The 19,369-nt window shown below is 39.9% G+C and overlaps 1 protein-coding gene across 1 annotated transcript; it reads left to right on the forward strand.

The window, feature by feature from the left end:
• The first annotated feature begins 14,078 nt into the window (after positions 1-14,078).
• LOC110915073 (cellulose synthase-like protein H1) lies at positions 14,079-19,199 on the forward strand. The gene is made up of 8 exons (XM_022159694.2): positions 14,079-14,425; positions 14,512-14,842; positions 15,300-15,425; positions 15,921-16,037; positions 16,123-16,332; positions 16,425-16,536; positions 16,629-16,816; positions 18,045-19,199. Exons 1-8 carry the CDS (start codon positions 14,151-14,153, stop codon positions 18,963-18,965), a joined length of 2,280 nt encoding a protein of 759 aa, XP_022015386.1. The 5' UTR covers positions 14,079-14,150; the 3' UTR covers positions 18,966-19,199.
• Positions 19,200-19,369: the final 170 nt, after the last annotated feature.

Genomic DNA, 19,369 nt, shown 5'->3' on the forward strand with positions numbered 1-19,369 from the left:
CCCGAATATACTCGTCGTTATCCCAATATGGATCTAGAGGGTCAAGGTTGGGATAGGGTGCTACTGGGTTTTGTATAGGCTCCTCATGTGGGTAGAGTTCTCGATAATCCCTATGGTCGTCGTTCCATGGATCATAGGCTTAGGGATTAGGTGCTGGAACTCTAGGGATTTCGTTTGGGTCGAAGGCAGGTATTGGAATCTAGTCTCCTGGGTTAGGTTTGATTTCCATTGGTTGAGTTGGGAACAGTGGTAGCGGCTGTGGTGCAATGATTTGTTCTAAGTTTGGGTCTGCGGCTGTGGTAGCTAATATGTGAAAATTGGCCAAACGTCTATTGGTGATGTCCTGGGTCTGGTCATTCATCTCCCTATTTGCTGCTGCTAAGCCCGTTGCTGGTGCAACTTCCTCATTCTTTTCCTACGCTCGTGTGCTCCTCGACTGAACCATCCTCTCTTTTTGGTATGGAATGGTTCTGCGGATTGTGCCTAAAATATGAAAATCCCCTCTTCTGTGTCAGCTGAGTACCCCAAGGGGGTAGGCTGGGAAGAAGTTCCTTCATCTCTAGGAGAACTAGACAATTGACGATAGGCGTCCGATGGTCCTTGATCACTCATACTGTAAACTAACAAATTGTCAAATACCACAAAACAATAAAATATGCACGTAATCCCGTAGATTATTTCCTAATATAATGGATAAAATTTTGGTGTCAGTAGAACACTTCTGTGGCTGAAATCAGTGGCTTTAGCTCTGATACCACCTTCTGTCGCAACCCCCGACCCATGCCCCGGGAGGCGGGCAGTCGCGGCCTGCTCAGAGATGGTGGTATCGGTGTTTATCATTTATTTGGCAGCCGAAATTTCATCAGGACCGTAGTTAGGAAATATTTTATCAGAGTAAAACACCACATTTTTATAATAATAAATATATTAGGATAAACCCAAGTTTCCATTACAAACATGTTTTTAGGGATAAACCCTAATTTATTGAAATAAAGCTTCTTCTTTATTTAGGTAACTTTTATAACCACTTTCCAAGCCTTCAATGCTCTCCAGCTGGCTTCTATTTAGCTTTCACATTTTGTTACCTGAAATGTGTTTAAAAATATTGTATCAGCAAGAAATACTGGCGAGTGAATCCCAATTTAATCAAAACAAGTTTTATCATTTTACAGCATTGAGGGCAATCCAACAATTACATTTGTTTACATCTACTTTAATTACCACCCACGGTACTATCAATCCTGACTGGTGGTAATGTTACTACTCACAGTGTAGTAACAAATTTTGTATACAAAACCCCAACATACTGACGATAATTGTAAAACTACAAATACTCAATCACTATGAAATATAATTTAAACATTTGAGGTTTTGTAAAAACACTTTGTGAAAAGAGGAATTACTCACATTGCTATTTTAGGTATTTCTCTTGTGATTGCCTGGTTATAATCGAATAAATTAAACAATGCACACGCGTTAGTATAATAACCCAAATTTATATTAGTTATACCCTCCCCGAGACAGAACTCCAACGACTGAGTCAGGCAGAGCCTCGACATGCGTTAGAGAGCACTAGATCAATCGGGCAGCGTATCTAATACGTAACCAGGGGTTATGATACTTACATCGAGGCAAAGCTTCGCTAATTTAGTGGGTATTATACCCGATATTATTTCTACAATTCAGAATTTGAGAGAGATTTGAAGTTTGTGAACAATTTCAAATGAATGCCGATATATGGCCTCTATTTATAGTGTCTGGTCGACACTTTCTCGCGCCCCGCAAGATATAAACAAAAGGGCTTCGCGGCCCGCGAGCTAGACTATCTAGGGTTTAGCTTTGTCGAATCAACGATATAGGTTGGCCACGACAGGGACAGGTGGCAGCTCAGGGGTTCGCCTGATGGCCTAGCTGTCGCGGCCCGCGACAGAGTTAGCCAAGGGCTTCGCGCCCCGCGAGCGACATGAGAAATTTGTTTTTATTTGATTTTTGTTAAATTAAATGTATTTTGGGCCTATTCCTCACATACAGGGTGTATTTTAGGGCGTATAGGGGTGTTCTAAATATTTTAGGAGGGTTGTTATACAAATGAATGGACCTCCTTTTGCTACGTGTTACAACTTTTTGCAGACGTGTTACGTTTAACAACCCGGGGCTGCCACGTGTTGCGTAACAGTTTATACTTTTTCAGAAAAAGCTGAAAGTCTGCAAAAGGTGTTACACATAACACGTGCCAGCCTATGGTTGTTACACGTAACACAATCTGCAAAAATGTGTAACATGTGGCAAAATGAGGTCCATTCATTTGGGTTTCTTAGCTTTTTTTTTTTTAACTAATATGGGTTTTCATTCTATCCCTCCTATGTATATATTAAAATTATATGAATTTAAATAAAACATTTTTAAAACCTTTTTACGTTTTCAAGCTTAGAAAACAATCAAGGTCATCCGTAATAGTTAGTGCCTCCTAATGGACATTTTCTGCGATATCAACATCATAATAACTCTTAAAAAATATGTAATTGTTAAGGCCCCTTAATGCCCTCATTTCGTCATTACTTTCCAATTTTGTTTTACTTGGACATTATACTAGAAATGCTCCTCCATCTTGGTGCCTCTATAAAATCTACGAGGGTGGTTTCGGGGGCATTATCAAGTCACTTCACACCCTATTGTGCCCATTAGTCATGGTCTAAATAGTATCAACTTTAGGTTGTGAGACATTTTTTACTATTCGTTTTTTACCTTTTTCTTCCTTATACTTTTTTCTTTTACAACTTTGCCACAAACATTTTTTCATCCTTTACAAATTTGTCGTTTTACATTTCTGTCAAAATTTTGCGAGTTAATACGCTGCAATGCGCGTCTGTGGTTCAACGTTTTTGCATTTTTTTGTGGATAATGGCACCATCACAATACGCGTCTGACAACTTAGTTATTCTTTTCCATACGAGTTAATGCGGCGCAACACACGTGCGTGACTCAATGTTTATACGTCTACTTTTTTCGATTTAACAATCCCGCCGCAAAGCGCTGGCCTAATAGTTTGTTATTATTCAGTAACTTTATGTCTATATAAATATTCCTTATTGCCGTTCAAAAAAATATAAATATTCCTTATCTACTTTTATAATTTCTTAACTTTATAATTTTTTTCCTTTTATTTAGTTTTACTTTTTCCAATATATTTTTTTCTTTTTATTTTGTTTTACTTCTTTCAATATAATGATTGGCTACAAAAGAAAACCGCAATTCTCATTTGTGGATATAAATTCGCATGTGATCATTTTATATAAGATTTCCAAAATTAATAGTTGCAATCATTATGTCAATCATCTCTAGATTAAGTGGTGGAAAGCTTGTATTTCTCTTTAGAGATGCAAGTTTAACTCTCATTTGGTGCAGAGTGAGGCATTGTTGGAAAATGATAGAAGACCCAAGGAAACATGGGTTCGATCCTTGAGCCAAATGGGTTTTACCGGTAATTTCACCGTCATACCTACGGGCGGGTGGGTTACCCGGTTTACCCCGGAAATGGTGGTTGACTCGGGTTACTCTCGGAGTACTCCGTTTGGTCCAGTGGGTACCCCAAGAATGCTCAGAATTGATTATGTCGGCCGTTCAAAAAAATAGTTGCAAGCAATATCAAAATTTATAAAAACATTTACACTTATAATTGAATAAAAGGTTTACACTTACGTGTACAAAATAAATACCACATCTTATTTTTTACACAAGAAAACGTCATGATATGAAATTGGTAGTTCTTTAAATTTGAGTAAGAGTTAATTGTCATTTGGTCACTTTTGCCACTTTAGTCTAAAACTCAAACCTTTTAAATCTGAGTCCCTATGGTTTCACTTTTATTGCCATTTTTGTCCAAAAATGAAATTAGGTGATTGGATCTACGTGGCCTGACTGTTGTCCTTATTGTCGGCTCTGTCATCAGCGGCTAAGTGGAGATCGTGGTGCAGTTGTCGGCGCATGCTGATTGGTGCCACGTAAGCGTTCTTGTGTGCCTTCTTGTCTCCTATACGATTGTAAATCATGAAGCATAAAACGATACAACCTGTCGGACGGTCAATGGTTGGTCGGCGCAGATTTGGGACCATAACCCTTCAACTCCCCCAGTCCAGTGGTGCTTCCATGCGCAAGTTGCAAGTGGATGGAGCTCTGGACTTTAGAAAAAAATGAGAAGTTAAAACCTGCTTTTATTCAGTTCTTCATGTAGCATCTGAAATAGGTGGCGCACGCATAATGTGGCACACTGCACGCGGCGCAGCTGCCCAGCCGGCGCATGTGCGGTGTGTTATTATGTAAGTGGCGCAACTATGTTTTTTTAATGTTGAAGTGTCATATTGAGATGCGCAGGGTAGTTCTTGAATTTGCTCATGTGTGCAGCGCAACATCGCAGCTTGCTATTGAGTGATATGTTCATTTGCACGGGAAAATTTCTTGGAATTTGAAAAAACATTGACAGGTTGGTGCAAAGTTGGTTGTGACAGAGATGTTCGAGTTGACCGTTGACACAGTGATGATTGAGCTGTCACTGTGTCAGGTATGCCGTTTCGTCTGCTGTCAGGCGAGTGAGGCCCATGCTCGCGTGGTAACTGTCGCTCTGTAAATCCCGCCTGACGTGTCCCTTCATGGTTGGGTACGCGCGCGGTTCCTTCGGCACATTTACCCATCGCATAAATGCGATGGGTATAAATAGACGACGAGGATGAGATTGAAGGTCACTGTTTCTTCAGATCTCTCTTTCCTCTTCTCTTCTTATCTTCAATTTCTGCATTGAAGTTCTTCGAATCTTCAAACCTTCATCTTTTCTTCTTCAAATCTTCAAGTTTCTTCAGCAGACCTTCATATCTCGAAGTTTTTAAAGATGTCCACTGGTGAAGACGTCGTCAACGTAGGAGAAGCCGGTGGTGGTTTACCTCCACTAGAGGGGGACGAAGGCCTGTTTGAACAGGTTGTTCCAGGTTACCAACTTCTACCACAGTGGGATTCCAGATATCCCAGCCAAGGCCTAACTGCGGTAGATGCACCGGCTGGGTATATCACTTTATTTGTTGATTTCTTCTCCGAAGGAAATTTCTGGCAGCCGGCGACCCATTTTCTGGGTAATATCCTTCAATATTACGGTTTTCACATCTCTCAGATGAGCCCGATGGGCATGGTGCACGTTAGGCACTTCGAGTTTGTTTGCCGGTCTCAAGGGATGGAACGACTATAGAAAAAATTCAGGGTTTTCTATCAACTGCAGAGTAATATGGGTTTCTTCTCCTTTGCCCTGCGCACAGCTAAGAAGATTTTGATAAGTCCTCCTAAAGGTTCCATGATTGGAAGATGAAATTCTTTTTCATCCATGCGGAGGTTATTCCCATGGCAATGCAGTTTAGAGCGATGGGCCCGATTGCCAAAAAAGATATGGCGATTCCTCGTGGCGCGATGTGGTATGAAGGTTTTATGGTGCTGCCAAATCGGGTTTTTGACGAGCAAGTGTTAGCTGCTGGTGGGATGAGTGATAAGTGGCCCGAAGACAAAGTAAGCATGCCTGTCTTGTTATTTGATGAACAAGGCAAACTTCCTTCTATCATTTTGCAACGTATTCTTTGTAAATCCTTTGATTTTCACTAACTTATCTTTTTCGAATGTAGAGGCTAGGTTATAACAAAGTGCCTTCCCTACATTTGTTGGAGTTATGGGCACGAGGCCCCTGCGCGATGGGGAAGAATTCTGGTTGGAGCAGATTCGGCCCAACTTCATGTACACACGGCTTGACGTGTTTGCTACCCCTCCACTCGCAACCGAAGGTGCGCGCATCCCCAATCCTAGGCCTTGTAGGGCTATAACTTCTACTAGGAAAGAGATTGTCTATCTTTCTAGTGAAGAGTTGGTAGATTCTTCAGAATGTAAGTTTAGTCCTTCGCATAACTTGTTTGCGGGTGTGTTGCACAATTTAGGTGTTGACCCTGATGAGAAGAAGCCGAAAAGGGTTTCGAAGAAGAAAGCTGCTACTGCTAGTGGCGCGGCTGTAAAGAAGACAATGGTGGCCGAAGTGACCTCAGATGCAGGATCACAGAAAGGTATTACTCGCTTCCGATAGAGTAATCTTGAAGCCTTTGTTTTGGTGGCTGATTCCTTAGAGGACTTGCATGTTATAGGTGGGAAACCACAAGGTGGTGCGGCACGAGGGTCAAGAAGCGTGGGCTCGAAAGGCCCGGATACTGGTGTGACCCCACTTTCTGATCATGAAGAGGGAGCTGGAGCTGATCCTGAAGCTGAAGAGCTGATCAGGTAGAATGCGTTGAAGAGGTCTCGCATGGAGACGAAACTTGAATCCTTCCCCGTCGCAAAGAAGGTTGCCATTGGCAAGCCTGCTATCGGGAAGAATGGGGATTTAAGAGACTTGTATACTGAAGTCTCGCCCGATAAGAGTTGTCAAGTTTTGTTCTTTTTCCCCTTTATCTTTTGTTAACACATTGTCCTTTTTGTGTTTTCCATTAAAGAGGCTTCGAAGAAGCCCACTGCGCGGCCGAAGCCTACTGTTCTTCCCCCTAAGACTGCCGTTGAGGAGAAAGAAGCTTAGTCTTCTAAGGTTAAAGAAAGGCCTATTGATGTAACTCCGGAAATTGAGAAGGCTCCGGAGGTTATCAAAATTACTGGGCTTGATGCGCAGGTTGAGAACCCAATCGCGCAGCAGGCGTTCCCCATTCAAACATAAAATATAACATCGACTAATGGGGGTGCAGCTGGCGATACTCATGAAGAAGAGCGTGCTGGAGCTCAGCATGTTGCTGGTAAAGGCGCGGATGGATCTGGCGCGGTTAGCAGGAAAGAAACTTCAGAGAAAGAAACCAAGGAAACCGTCGCCCATCCGCGCAGAGGATACGTTGGACGAAATATATTACAAGACTTATAATGAAAGTCGCACCACCGAATCCCACACCCCTGTCTGGAATTTGAAGTAGAGTGATACTCTGACTGAGTTTCGTACATGTAGGGAATGGATGATGGGGGTGTTCCCCCAGGGTGAAGTGCGCCGTCAGAAAGAGCGAGGGCATGATAATTTATACCGGTCATATGTTTTAGGACAGGAAAAAAACCTTCTTCTGTTGGTCATCAAATTGGTCGATAATGGCGAACAATGTATTTAGAGCGCGCTGCCTGGGAGAAGCATCGCGAACGATTGGCTGCTGAAGCCAAACTCTTCGAGCAGGCACGGATTAAGCTTCAAGAAAATAGAGCTACCTTCGACAAGGAGAAGAAGTCTGAAGAATGGGGTCTTCAGGGTTTAAAGAAGAAACTTCAAGCGAGTGAAGATCTTCTTGCTGAAGAGCATATGAATTAGTGCGCAGCTTGTGAGAATGACAATAAGAAGATGCATGCCGTATGTACCAAAATTACAAATCTTGATGTGCAAGTAGATGGCTTGAAGAAATCTGAGGCGGATTTCAAGGCTAAATATGAGGAAGCCAAGTCACACCGAGAGCATGTTGAGGTCTTACAGGCTAGCACCCTTTCTGATTTTGTATGTAACGAAGTTAAAAAACTTCTAACATGTTTGTCTTTTTAGATAAAATTGCAGGTTGACTTGTCATCGCAGATCAATAGTAAGGATAGGGATCCGGCTGGCAAGGATGCAGAAATTGCAGAGTTGAAGCGTCACCTGCGCGAGGCACACGAAGGTTTAGAGGCAGAGAAGTAGAAAACTGATTCCTTGGAGATTGACTTGACCTCAGAAAGAGTCAAGGCTGAGACTGCGGAAGAGGCGCGCCACGTTAGCCTTGCATCCTTGAATTTGGCTCAGGAGAACTATGCGGTGGTGCAATCAACGGTGGAGCCTCTTCTATCTGATCGTGAATGGATGAAGAATTTCGGCATTGCTCATGTACGTATCTCTTGCTTCTAGCTTCTTTATTTTTCTTAACTCTTGACTTACCATGTTTTTTTCCTTTGCATAGATTGTCAATTCTATTTTGAATGCCACCGAGCTTGATAAGGCGGTGGCTGCCTTTACAATGGTTGTGCGAGCCGCAGGCCATCACACTGGATACCTTGAGTGTGCCAAACATGTTGAAGAAGTACTTCATCAGCACTTTCGGTCATGTCGTTGTTCTGCTGGTGAGGGGGCCGAAGATGAATTGCGCAGGACTAAGGATAATTATAATAGCCTATCCATACTTGTTTTGGATGTAGTCACTGATGCTTTGAAACACGAAGACTATGTTGCGCGTTTGAAATCTTTCTTAGAGCCGCCTGAGATAGTGGAGTTGTCTGATGAGGAAGATGAAGCTGATGGTGGCGAAGGCGCGGAGTAAAGGATAAACATAATGTGTAGGACTTTTCATTTTTTAAGGCGTTCGGTGCCTTGTAAGTTTTCCCCTTCTACATGTGTAACCTTTGCGCCGTTGCACTTTTTTATTGTAACAGACCTTTTGCCTTTCCATTGTCAAATTATAATTATTGTATGTGTTAGCAACTTCTTTGAAGGAGCGCAAATGAATGTAAGTAGCTCATGTTTGAACATTGTCGCCTGGTTGGAACCTTGGAGGCTTAGTTCATGAGCTCGTGATTTACTGAAGTGTTTTTGCTTGTAATAGAAGTTGAACATGCATTTGTAATTTGTAAAAACTGTAGCAAAATAACAAGGAAAAAAGAATGTATAGAACACTCGTATTAGTAAACTTGTTAGGCGCGCGGCCCACGCTTACAATGGTGATGCATTACATGTAACAATTTTCTCCGTTGCCTTGTGTCCAAAGTAGATAGATATGACTGTCTAATGAATGTATGTAATACTCACCTTGTCAGCATCAGAGGTTGTATTGTCACGGATAACACTTCTTGGATACACCACCTAAAAACACTGACTGCCGTCGAGTGCGATTGATTTTTGATTCTACTCGGGATAATCATCTTGGAAACACTGACTTCCGTCAAGCGCGATGATCTCACCGGTGTTTATTTGTGGGGTGATGTGGTAAGACCATCGATCACCCGTTCCTCCTCTGAATCTTCTTGGTTTCTTTGCGCACGTTCTTCACGAGGTGCTCCAGCTTGCCACTCTTCAGAGCTCTCTCGATTTCCATGCGCAGGTGAATACAGTCATCGGTCAGGTGCCTAATGTCTTTATGGAATTCACAAAATCGGCTAAGGTCCTGGCCCTTCTTGCTGCGCATTGGTGGTGGATCTTTGAGATCCAACTTCTCCGTGTTAAGAACCTTGAGGGGTGTCTTGTTTAACGGAGTCCGTTGCTTCTCCTGATGCTTTCCCTTGTCTGCCTTTGTGTATCTTGCCTTGTCAACCAAGGCACGAGCATCCTCACCGTGTCGATGTCTGTCTTCATCGCGTGTCTGGCTTGAACTCCAGTCGGAGTGCCTCTTCCTCTTATCGTGCTTGCATGGATCGCGCGAGTAGTCCTTCGAGTAGTAATCCATTGAGTAATGGTCTTTTGAGGAATGGCCAGATCTGGACCCAGTTAGGGTTTCTTCCGTCTGCGCGACTATATTCGCTACTTCCATGAGTTTGTCCCATTCTTTTGGCATACCGTCCCTTCCGGTGATGGTCCTAACTAGACTATCACAACGAATGGCCTTCTTGAAGTGAGCGCGCATGAGGTCTTCCTGACCCCTCCTATCTCCAAACACTCCTTGTTGAAGCGAGTGATGAAGTCTTCCAATCCTTCGCCTTCAAGCCTCCAGATGTCCATTACCTCGGAGGTGTCACACTAGTATCTTCGCTGCTGGTTATAGTGAGCCAGAAATTTCTCTTGTAGATCTGTCCATGACTTGATTCTCCCTGAAGGGAGGCTGTCGAACCATGCACGTGCAGTCCCTGTTAGGGTTTGCATGAAAAGGTGGCACCACATTGGCATGGTCCACCCTCCTACGACACCAACACTTTAAAAAGCTAAATATGGTCGTCTGGGTCGGTAAGACCGTTAAACTTGCCGACAGCTTGTGGGAGTTTGGCCTTTTCCAATGGCGCGAGTGCAATCTCGCGGATGAACTTCGACTTCTCGGCCACCGCTACAGGCTTGTATACCAAGGTGTAATCATGTTCAGCCGACAGGTTGTATGCTATGCGCTCTCGTAGCTTGTAAACTTCATGGGTCTTTGGAAGTCTGCTAAAAACCGAGGACTCTTCCTTCTTGTATGTTGAGTCCTCCTCTTTAGTGTTGTAACCCCACTCGTTTATATTGCGGGGACCTAAGCGGCTGCTCAACGGAGGCTTCCGTTGATTGGTGTGATAGTTGCTCTCTGTTTCTCCATACGTGTCGCGCGGTCGCGCACACTCTGTCTTCTCGGAGAAGATGATCTTTCATGTTGCTGACTCCTCGCATGTGCAGGTTGTGGAGTTGGATTTTCCACTGGTCGTGGAGCAGGAGTTACGAACGCTGATGGTTGTGCCTATGCTTGGAGCATCGCTTGCTGTGCGCTTAGTTGCGCGTAGATGAGGTTGAGTGTCACTTGGGACTTTGCATACCAGGATGCCAGAGTTTCTCCCTCAAGTAGCCCTAATAGCGCATAGATGTTTGATGGTGCTGGCGCAGACGGGCCAGCGTCATGACTTGTTGGGGGTAACTGTGTGAGCAATGCAGACACCACTCGCGCGGATGTCCCCGATATTTGTATCTTCTCCCTCAGTGGACTCGTCATTAGGTAGGCTTTGGACTTGCACCACGTCCTCCGTCGTACCCGCCTGAGAGCGCGCACCAAGGTGTGGAAAAGGAATTCCCTGATCAGCCATTGATCGAGGGAAGCAAGAACAACTCAGAAAAAGAAGATGAAATTGATTGTAAAAATTGATGGGCGCAAATGAAGAAACATCAAACTAATCTGGTGATTAGTTTGTGGAATGTGTCTCGATAAATAAGGTTAATCCTCTTTGTCTCGCCTGAGCTGTGGTGGTGATCTTCCTGTAAAACACTAAACTCCCCGTTAAGCTCGTTAAGAGGAGGGGAATAAGGGGGTTCTCCTCTTAACCACTCTCTGGCGTGAGAATAAGTATGTGTATTGAGGATAAAGTATGTAATTAGGAGTAAGAGAGCAAGGAAGAGGATCCTTAAACCTGTGGAAGGAGGTCTCTATTTATAGCCGGAGTGGTTCGGAAGGGGATGGGCTGATGGGCCTTGGGCCTCGAGGTCGACAAAAAGGAATATCCGTTTTGTCTCCTCTACCACGACTGTTGGTGCTTCTGGACGAGAGGAGAGTTGGCGCACATTGATTAGATGTACGTGGCCTGACCGTTGTCCTTATTGTTGGCTCTGTCATCAACAACTAAGGGGAGATCGTGGTGCAGTTGTCGGCGCACGCTGATTGGTGCCACGTAAGCTTCCTTGTGTACCTTCTTGTCTCCTATACGATTGTAAATCGTGGAGCATGATCAGATACAACCTGTCGGACGCTCATTGGTTGGTCAGCGCAGATTTGGAACCATACCCCTTCAATAACATACCACTTATAGCAAAAGAAGAACATCAATGAATTTCAACCAAATTTTGTAGAAGCTCCACATTTAATTAAACCAAATAGACATATCCAAAACGTAATACCATTGATCCCTAACTCATTAACAAATCAACATCCACCCTCATATATTAAACACTCTACACATTCAAAATCAAAACAACAAACCCTAATTCTGATCGACTCCAAGATGTCAAAAACCCCCCAATCTCAAAACTCAAATAGGCATTAATACAAGCATACTGGTGGCATATGAGGCAGAGTTAACCATTGATTATCCCACCGACGATAGGGGAGTGGTTGAGGTGCTCGGTGTCAGATCTCCACGTGTCGGCGAATGAGGGATTGTTGGTGACAATGGTGGAGATAGTGCGGTGGAAGAATGTGACCACATAAGGTTTGGTGGAGACAGAATGATTTTGAACATGGATGGGTGGTGTTGGTCAACTAGAGTTGACAGTTGTGGTGGCTGAGGGTAATAGGGGTAGGTGGTGGTGGTGGTTGGGAGAGATATATAGAGAGAGAGGGGAAGTGACCAGAGAGTGAAAGGGTGTGGTTTAGTTTTTGTTTTATATTAGTAATATTGAAATTTTAAATTTTGTATGTGTTTTATCTATTAAAATTAAAATATGAGTAATTACAAAATTCGTCCTTTGTATATAAAAAGACTAAAGTACCCTTGTCTAACCAGATTTAACAAGAAAAATTAACTGGGTTATTACCAAAGGATATAACGTGCAATATTTGTAAACATAAAGTACAAAGGTCATCAATTTTAAAGACAAAGAACACCGTTGGAAATTTGGTATAAATATAAAGGACAAAACTTGTAATTTACTCATTAAATTATTTAGGTGCACATGAATTTTGTAATTGTACGAATTATATATACTAACATCTTTCTGAAGGATAACAAATGCAAAAGGTATTATGATTTTTATATTTTTTACGCTTCTACGTCTAATCATCTTGTACATATTTAAAAAACTAAAGAGGTTTATAAAAAGTCTTTTAAAAACACATATTTTTTTAAGTTCAAGAGTTTTCATCAGTGTGGAGTGAAAACAATTCAATTAGATCAGTGGCGAACCAAAAGAAATAGGGGTCAGTTTTTTCATTGTTTGGATTTCTATCAGCTTGTCGCTCAAATCTTAAGTTCTTATCGGATCAGATGATAAGATACAATGTCGTAGAAAAGTAAACAATATATAACAAAAATACGGTATCATTTCTAATTTAAAAACTACATTAAATATCGTTCCTATAGGTTTCATTTTCTGAAAATGATTCATGACATCTTTGATCTGAACATTCTTCAATAACTATTTTTCAATGTAACAATACAAGATCAGAGCCGGCTCAACCTTTGTGGAGACCTAAAGCAAACTCAAAAGAATGGGACCTTCTCAAATTTTATTATCCTCAACGCTACAAATTTTACGTGTTTTGAGTGAAACAACTTGCCCAAATCTATAGAAATAACATCAAAGTCTTAACAATCAAGCATGGCATAAATTCAATTTGATTATAATCCAAATGTAATTTCATTATTATCTTCTCTAACTTATTCCATTTATGAGTCATCATCAATTTCATCTACTTTTATTTTCATATTTAAGTATTATTCTAGTTTTACTAATTAACATGTGTTCAAATTCCATATTCATAGGGTGCTTCAAGCTTGTTATCTAAAAATGGGGCCTTTAAATATTTGTGGCCCAAAGCAGCCGCTTTAGTACACTTACATTAAAGCCGGCGTTGTACAAGACTTGTTCAGATACTCATCTCCCATCAGATTACACAATATCGTCTACACATTCTTCACTTCACTGAAAATTAACATCTTTTAATGCTTGGCTTTGCAACCGATAAAACTAACAATAACTTAAATAAGCGATAGACCAATGGATACGTAGTATGTGTATTTGTTTCCACAATCAAATTTACAATATTAGAAATACCCTTCAAGTTGGCAAATCTTCCGTACGCTTTCAAATGATCAATGTACTCGAGAAAATTAAACTCAAGTTTGCCTTTATCATCACAATCAAAGTCATATGAAGACATTATATTTTATAGCGGAGAGAGAAATTTTTAAGTTTTTACCTTTTACCAACATATTTTTAGCGGATGACAGTTTAATCATTTATTAAGAAAATTGTTTGGGTGTAGGGTCATGATTTTTTTTTTTTTTTTTTTCTAAGGGTGCCGGCTTTGTAATTTTGTGGGCTGACGTTCAGAAAATTGTTTAGTCCCACGAGCAAAAAGTGGCAACACACGCAACATATTAATTTGTGAGGTCGTTTAACCCACATATTATATACTATTTAAGGTCCGCCTAACAATCATGTTAAATCGTACACATTTTAGAATATTTATTTTAATACGTCAAAGTTGAATGAAAATTTCTCTCTTCTCACCCCTGTTTCATGCTACGTGGAAAAACATGAAATCATGTATTCTGCCACCACTAATAAAAACTATTAATTTGCATACGGTAATGGATATTGATGGGCTTGTGGATAATACGATTTGGTATTCTAGTCACATTTGGACACTTCTTCAAAACTTAGAAAAAACCAAAACCCACTATAAAAACTTATTTCAACACACCAATGGTACTACACACACACAAAAAAAGACTCTTCAAAAACATCATTCTATTGAGCTTAGAAATATATGGCTACGAACATTCAAGACTCCTATTGTCTCCCTTTACAAGAAACAATAGTTCATAACAACAAGACAGCCCGAACCATAGAGCTTGTGGTTCTTTCTCTTCTCGTCTTTGTACTTGTTTATCGAGTCGTTTATTTCAATGACCAAGACCAATACCTCCCATGGCTGCTTGCGTTTCTTTGTGAGTCATGGTTTACTTTTAACTGGACTCTTTCTGTGTGTATAAAATGGAATCAAAGCACCACGATAACGTACCCTGACCGACTCTTCAAGAGGTAATTCGAATTCACAACTATATAATCTTAAAGTGTCATCGTGTTGTTTATTTCTTGTAGACGACTTTGATAATCATGTGTTTCAGGGTAAGCGAATCGGAGTTTCCAACGGTGGATATTTTTGTCACCACTGCTGACGCTGTCCTTGAGCCGTCTATCATAGCAATGAACACCGTGTTATCTTTGTTAGCGGTAGATTATCCAGCCGACAAGTTAGCTCTTTATCTGTCTGATGATGGTTGCTCGCCTCTTACGTTGTATTCCCTTGTTGAGACAACAAAATTTGCAAAACTTTGGGTCCCTTTTTGCAAAAAGTATAAAGTTCAAGTTAGAGCTCCGTTTCGATACTTTGATTCTAAGTCCACGCCTATGAAAGATGATTCATTGGAGTTCCAACAAGAATGGAAAAAGATGAAGGTAATAATTTGGATTGTTATTAAAATATATCTTGAGTTGAGATATACAATCACGCTTTTAGGGTTACATCTTTCTCGTATATGTATAATAGACATATACAACACATATTGCCGGTTTGACAGTTTTTGGATTGAGGGGGTGAATTGATGACTCGAACACAACCCGTGTATTCATTTGTGTCAAAAAATCACCCTAATCAAAACACAGTTAAATCGTGTAACTTGAACTCAACCAGTGTTACCCATTTATTTAAACAAGTCAAAGTGACAGACTATAAACACGTTAGTGAGGTGTAAATAGGTTGTAATCAAATTGTAAACATGTCATAAACATGTTGTAATAAACAAGTTTAATGGGTCATAAACGTTTTTTTCTATAAATATAAGTTGGATCACAAATTAAAGGCCATGTGGTAAAGCTGTATAAGATATCCTACAAATTCACATCTTTATTTTAGAGGGAATATGGGGAGCTTTACAAGAAGATCGAATTTGCAAGGCAGAGACCATTCCCATGTGATCATGATCCGGATTTTGGTGTTTTCTGTGGTGTCCACCGCTCGGACCACCCAACCATCATTAAGGTATCAAATCTTGATCTGGTCCCATATTTTATTGGTAGACGAATACAAAGAGAAAGATTATAATCATAGTGAAATGTTTCTTGATTCTAAGTTGACTCACTAAATCATCTCTATAAACAAACATATACGTGCCCGCCCAAGTGTTTAATGCCGACTTGATTGAATGTGTAACGACATTGAGCAATGGGCCGTGTCAAAATTCTATCTTGTAGGTTTCTTGGATCACAAAAACATAAATTATTTTTTAAATTATGGAAAAAATAATTGAGGTATACCTTAAGTGTCACACCCTTTCACGATGAGTTGCAACGATTCAACAAAATCGGTGTGATGGTCGACCTACTATATAAAGGAAAACATCTAGTGTTTAAAACACATGAAAATTAACACTTCAATTTTCATAGAAAAAACATCCGATTATTGATTTCCTATACAAACTTTAATGTGAAAGTAAACTCTTACACGATTCAGAAAGCTATCTGGTAATTGTTGTAGGTTATATCAGAGAACAAAGAAGGTATCCCGAGCGATCCGCCCCACGTAATATACATCTCAAGAGAGAAGAACCCGAAACATAAGCATCATTACAAAGCTGGAGCTATGAACGTTTTGGTTAGTCAGCTTAAATTTGTGACCTGTTAGTGTATTATTTATTTATTTGTGTGGAACTTTTTAACCTTTACTAAATGATGAACAGACTAGAGTCTCTGGAGTAATGACAAATGCACCTTTGATGTTGAATGTAGATTGTGATATGTATGCGAATAATCCCCAAGTTTTTCTTCATGCAATGTGTTTGGTGTTTGGTTTCAAGGATGAAGATAATTGTGCTTTTTTCCAGTTTCCTCAAGCTTTTTATGATGGATTGAAGGATGACCCCTTTGGGAATCAACTCGCTAATCTTTTTGTGTGTATATATGCTTTGATTTTCTCTTCTCTCTTTTTTTATATAATTACCAGAAATAATTTACTTAATTCTCTTTTTCATGTTAAAACCAGTATGTTGTAAATGGAGTAGCATCAAATCAAGGGACGGTCTACTCAGGAACAAATTGTTTTCACAGACGAAAGGTTATTTATGGTGCATCTCCAAATGATACGATAAAATCTGGTAAATATATATACTAATTCATGGTCATTTTTGTAGTGTAAATGCATGTCTAACCCTTGAGCTAACTCTTCATATTTTCTTTTGTTAAACAGATAACATCAGTAATGAAGATCTACATAAAATCTTTGGGAAATCAATTGAATTAAGAGAGTCAGCTGCTCATATATTATCAGAATCAAATTCAAAGATAGAAAACCGAAACAGTCCCTCTAGTTTCATTGAGGCTGCAATCCATGTTGCAAGCTGTAGCTATGAGTATGGCACCTCTTGGGGCACACAGGTGATTAAGAACCGAATTATCTGATTAATTATATAGGGTCGAATAACCAATTTTTGATAATTTTAGTATCCGTTATGTTAAACTAGCTAAAAATGAAATACATAGGCTTTTATTTCATAGGGCCTCTCTCATTGTGTCACAAGAATGTCCTTTATGAACATTTTTATGTGCATGTGCTTTCAATGTCCTTTATGGACATTTCAGATTACTGCAAGAACCGTAGTGCATGACACATATATAGTAGGAGAGAGCATAGCCGTTAATAGCGAATAGCGGACGATAGCGACAAGAAACTTATATGTTATGTAGCTGTAGCGATGAAATAGCAGACGCTATTTTATGTTTAGCGATACACTTGAAGAAAGTTCTATAAATATTTTATTCGCTATGATCGCTATTAAGAACTACGGGAGAGAGAAAGTGTTTATGTGATTTTGTGGTTCTCTCTAGTTTTGAATTGATTGATCCTTTATACATGCGTGCGCACACACATATACGTTTTAGAACCAATTTTAAAGTAGAGAACGCCTAAGCACTTGCACACAATGCTTACCGGATATAGTGGGAGAGAGAAAGAGAGGTGGTTATACAGTTACATAAATACATAACATATTGCAATTCTTTAGGTACAAATACATTATGTTGTTCTCGGGGTTGTCAACGCATCATGGGTTCTGTAAAGAAATTACGTCTCTATATTATATATTCCTTTAATGATCAAAATGTTCTAAACAAACATATTAAATATGCTTTGAGTAAAATGTCATTTTTTGTTCCTGAGATTTTGGCCAGTTTTGCCGGTTTGTATTTCTGCATATGGATTCAAAAGCTTTGTTGCTATTTTCATCCGGCTCGTTAATTTCATCCATTTTTCTTTGTTAAGTCAGGGGAATTTTCGTCTTTTTACCTATATTGTTTTTTTTTTTATTATTTAGTAAGGGTATTTTGAATACTTTTTCATTATGACAAACGCTTGTACATAAAGTGAAAAAGACTGAATTACCCTTTAAGTTAATAAAAAAGTGAAAATACCCCTGACTTCATGAAGAAAAATGGATGGAGTTAACAAGTGGGACGAAAATGACACCTTTTGAATCTAGATATGAAAATACAAACCTTTGGACGAAAGTCAAAAAATTGACCAAACCTCAGGGATGAAAATAGCATTACTCTAAAACCTAATACAATATTGTTCAATAGATGATTAGGTTCTAAACTACGTTTTCAGGTTGGTTGGCTTTATGGATCCACAACAGAAGATGTTCTAACGGGACTCAGTATCCATGGGAGAGGATGGAGATCTGCTATTACCTCACCTGACCCGCTTGCATTTCTTGGTTGCGCACCTTTAACATTTCCGTCTTCATTAACACAACAAAAAAGATGGATCATAGGCCTTTTTGAGATCTTATTCACCGATAAAAACCCTTTACTTCTTGCTACAAAAGGAAACCTTTGGTTTCGACAAGCCCTTGGTTATTTTTCTTTTTCTTTATGGGCAATCCGGTCAGTTTTCGAGCTATGTTATGCATCTCTTCCCGTATATTGTATCATCACCGGGTCACGTTTCTTGCCCAAGATCGACGAATGGGCTTTTCTTATCTTCATGGCTATTTTCGTCATTTACAATCTTTATGTGTATTGGGAGTGTAAACGTGTAGGTGTATCGCTTCGTATGTGGTGGAATTTACAGAGAATTGAGAGAGTGAATGCTATGACTGCATGGTTATTTGGGTTTTTAAACGTGATGCTAAAGTTCATTGGTTTATCAGACACAATTTTTGAAGTAACACAAAAGGAACACAAGTCGAATGATGGTGGTAATGATGATGATAATGAAAGTGTTGGTAAGTTTACGTATGACAAGTCACCGATGATCATTCCTGGTGTCGTCATTCTACTAGTCAACATAGTTGCATTGGTCAATGGTGTGTTAAGATTGTTAAAGGTTGACTACAGTGAAAACTGGGTGGGAGTATTGGAATTAGGGTTGGGAGAGATGTTTGTTAGTGTTTGGTTGTTATTATGCTTTTGGGAATTCTTTAAAGGGTTGTTTCGTAACGGAAAATATGGGATTCCATCGTCCACGATTTGGAAGTCTGGAGCTTTGGCTTTGTTGTTTGTGCAATTATGTAGAAGATCACCTTAGTGGTTTTAGATGATTGAATAATATGTGACTTATGTATGATACATTACTTGACTACATGAATAATGTATAAATGTTCAAACACCAGTAACTACAGTTACCGGAAGGGACCATTATTGTAAAAATCCAAACACACACAAGTAGAATGCAACATTAGTATCTATAATAACAATGTTTATACAAACCGATTGTAACAACAGTACTTCACCTAATATCATGGATCAATGAAGTTGCAAATGAGTTGAACAACTCCTGTGTTCTTGTTTTTTCTTCTTTTTTGTACTACATATTTGATGCTTAACATTGGTATCACACCTCTTCCAATCCTTATCGGTGTGTTTGCTCGACCAATTGTTACCCATAAAAATTGTGTTTCGGGATTGTGTGGTAACTAGCAAAGGCTTAAA

This window comes from Helianthus annuus, chromosome 16 (genome assembly GCF_002127325.2).
Source record: "Helianthus annuus cultivar XRQ/B chromosome 16, HanXRQr2.0-SUNRISE, whole genome shotgun sequence".
NCBI classification, from domain to species: domain Eukaryota; kingdom Viridiplantae; phylum Streptophyta; class Magnoliopsida; order Asterales; family Asteraceae; genus Helianthus; species Helianthus annuus.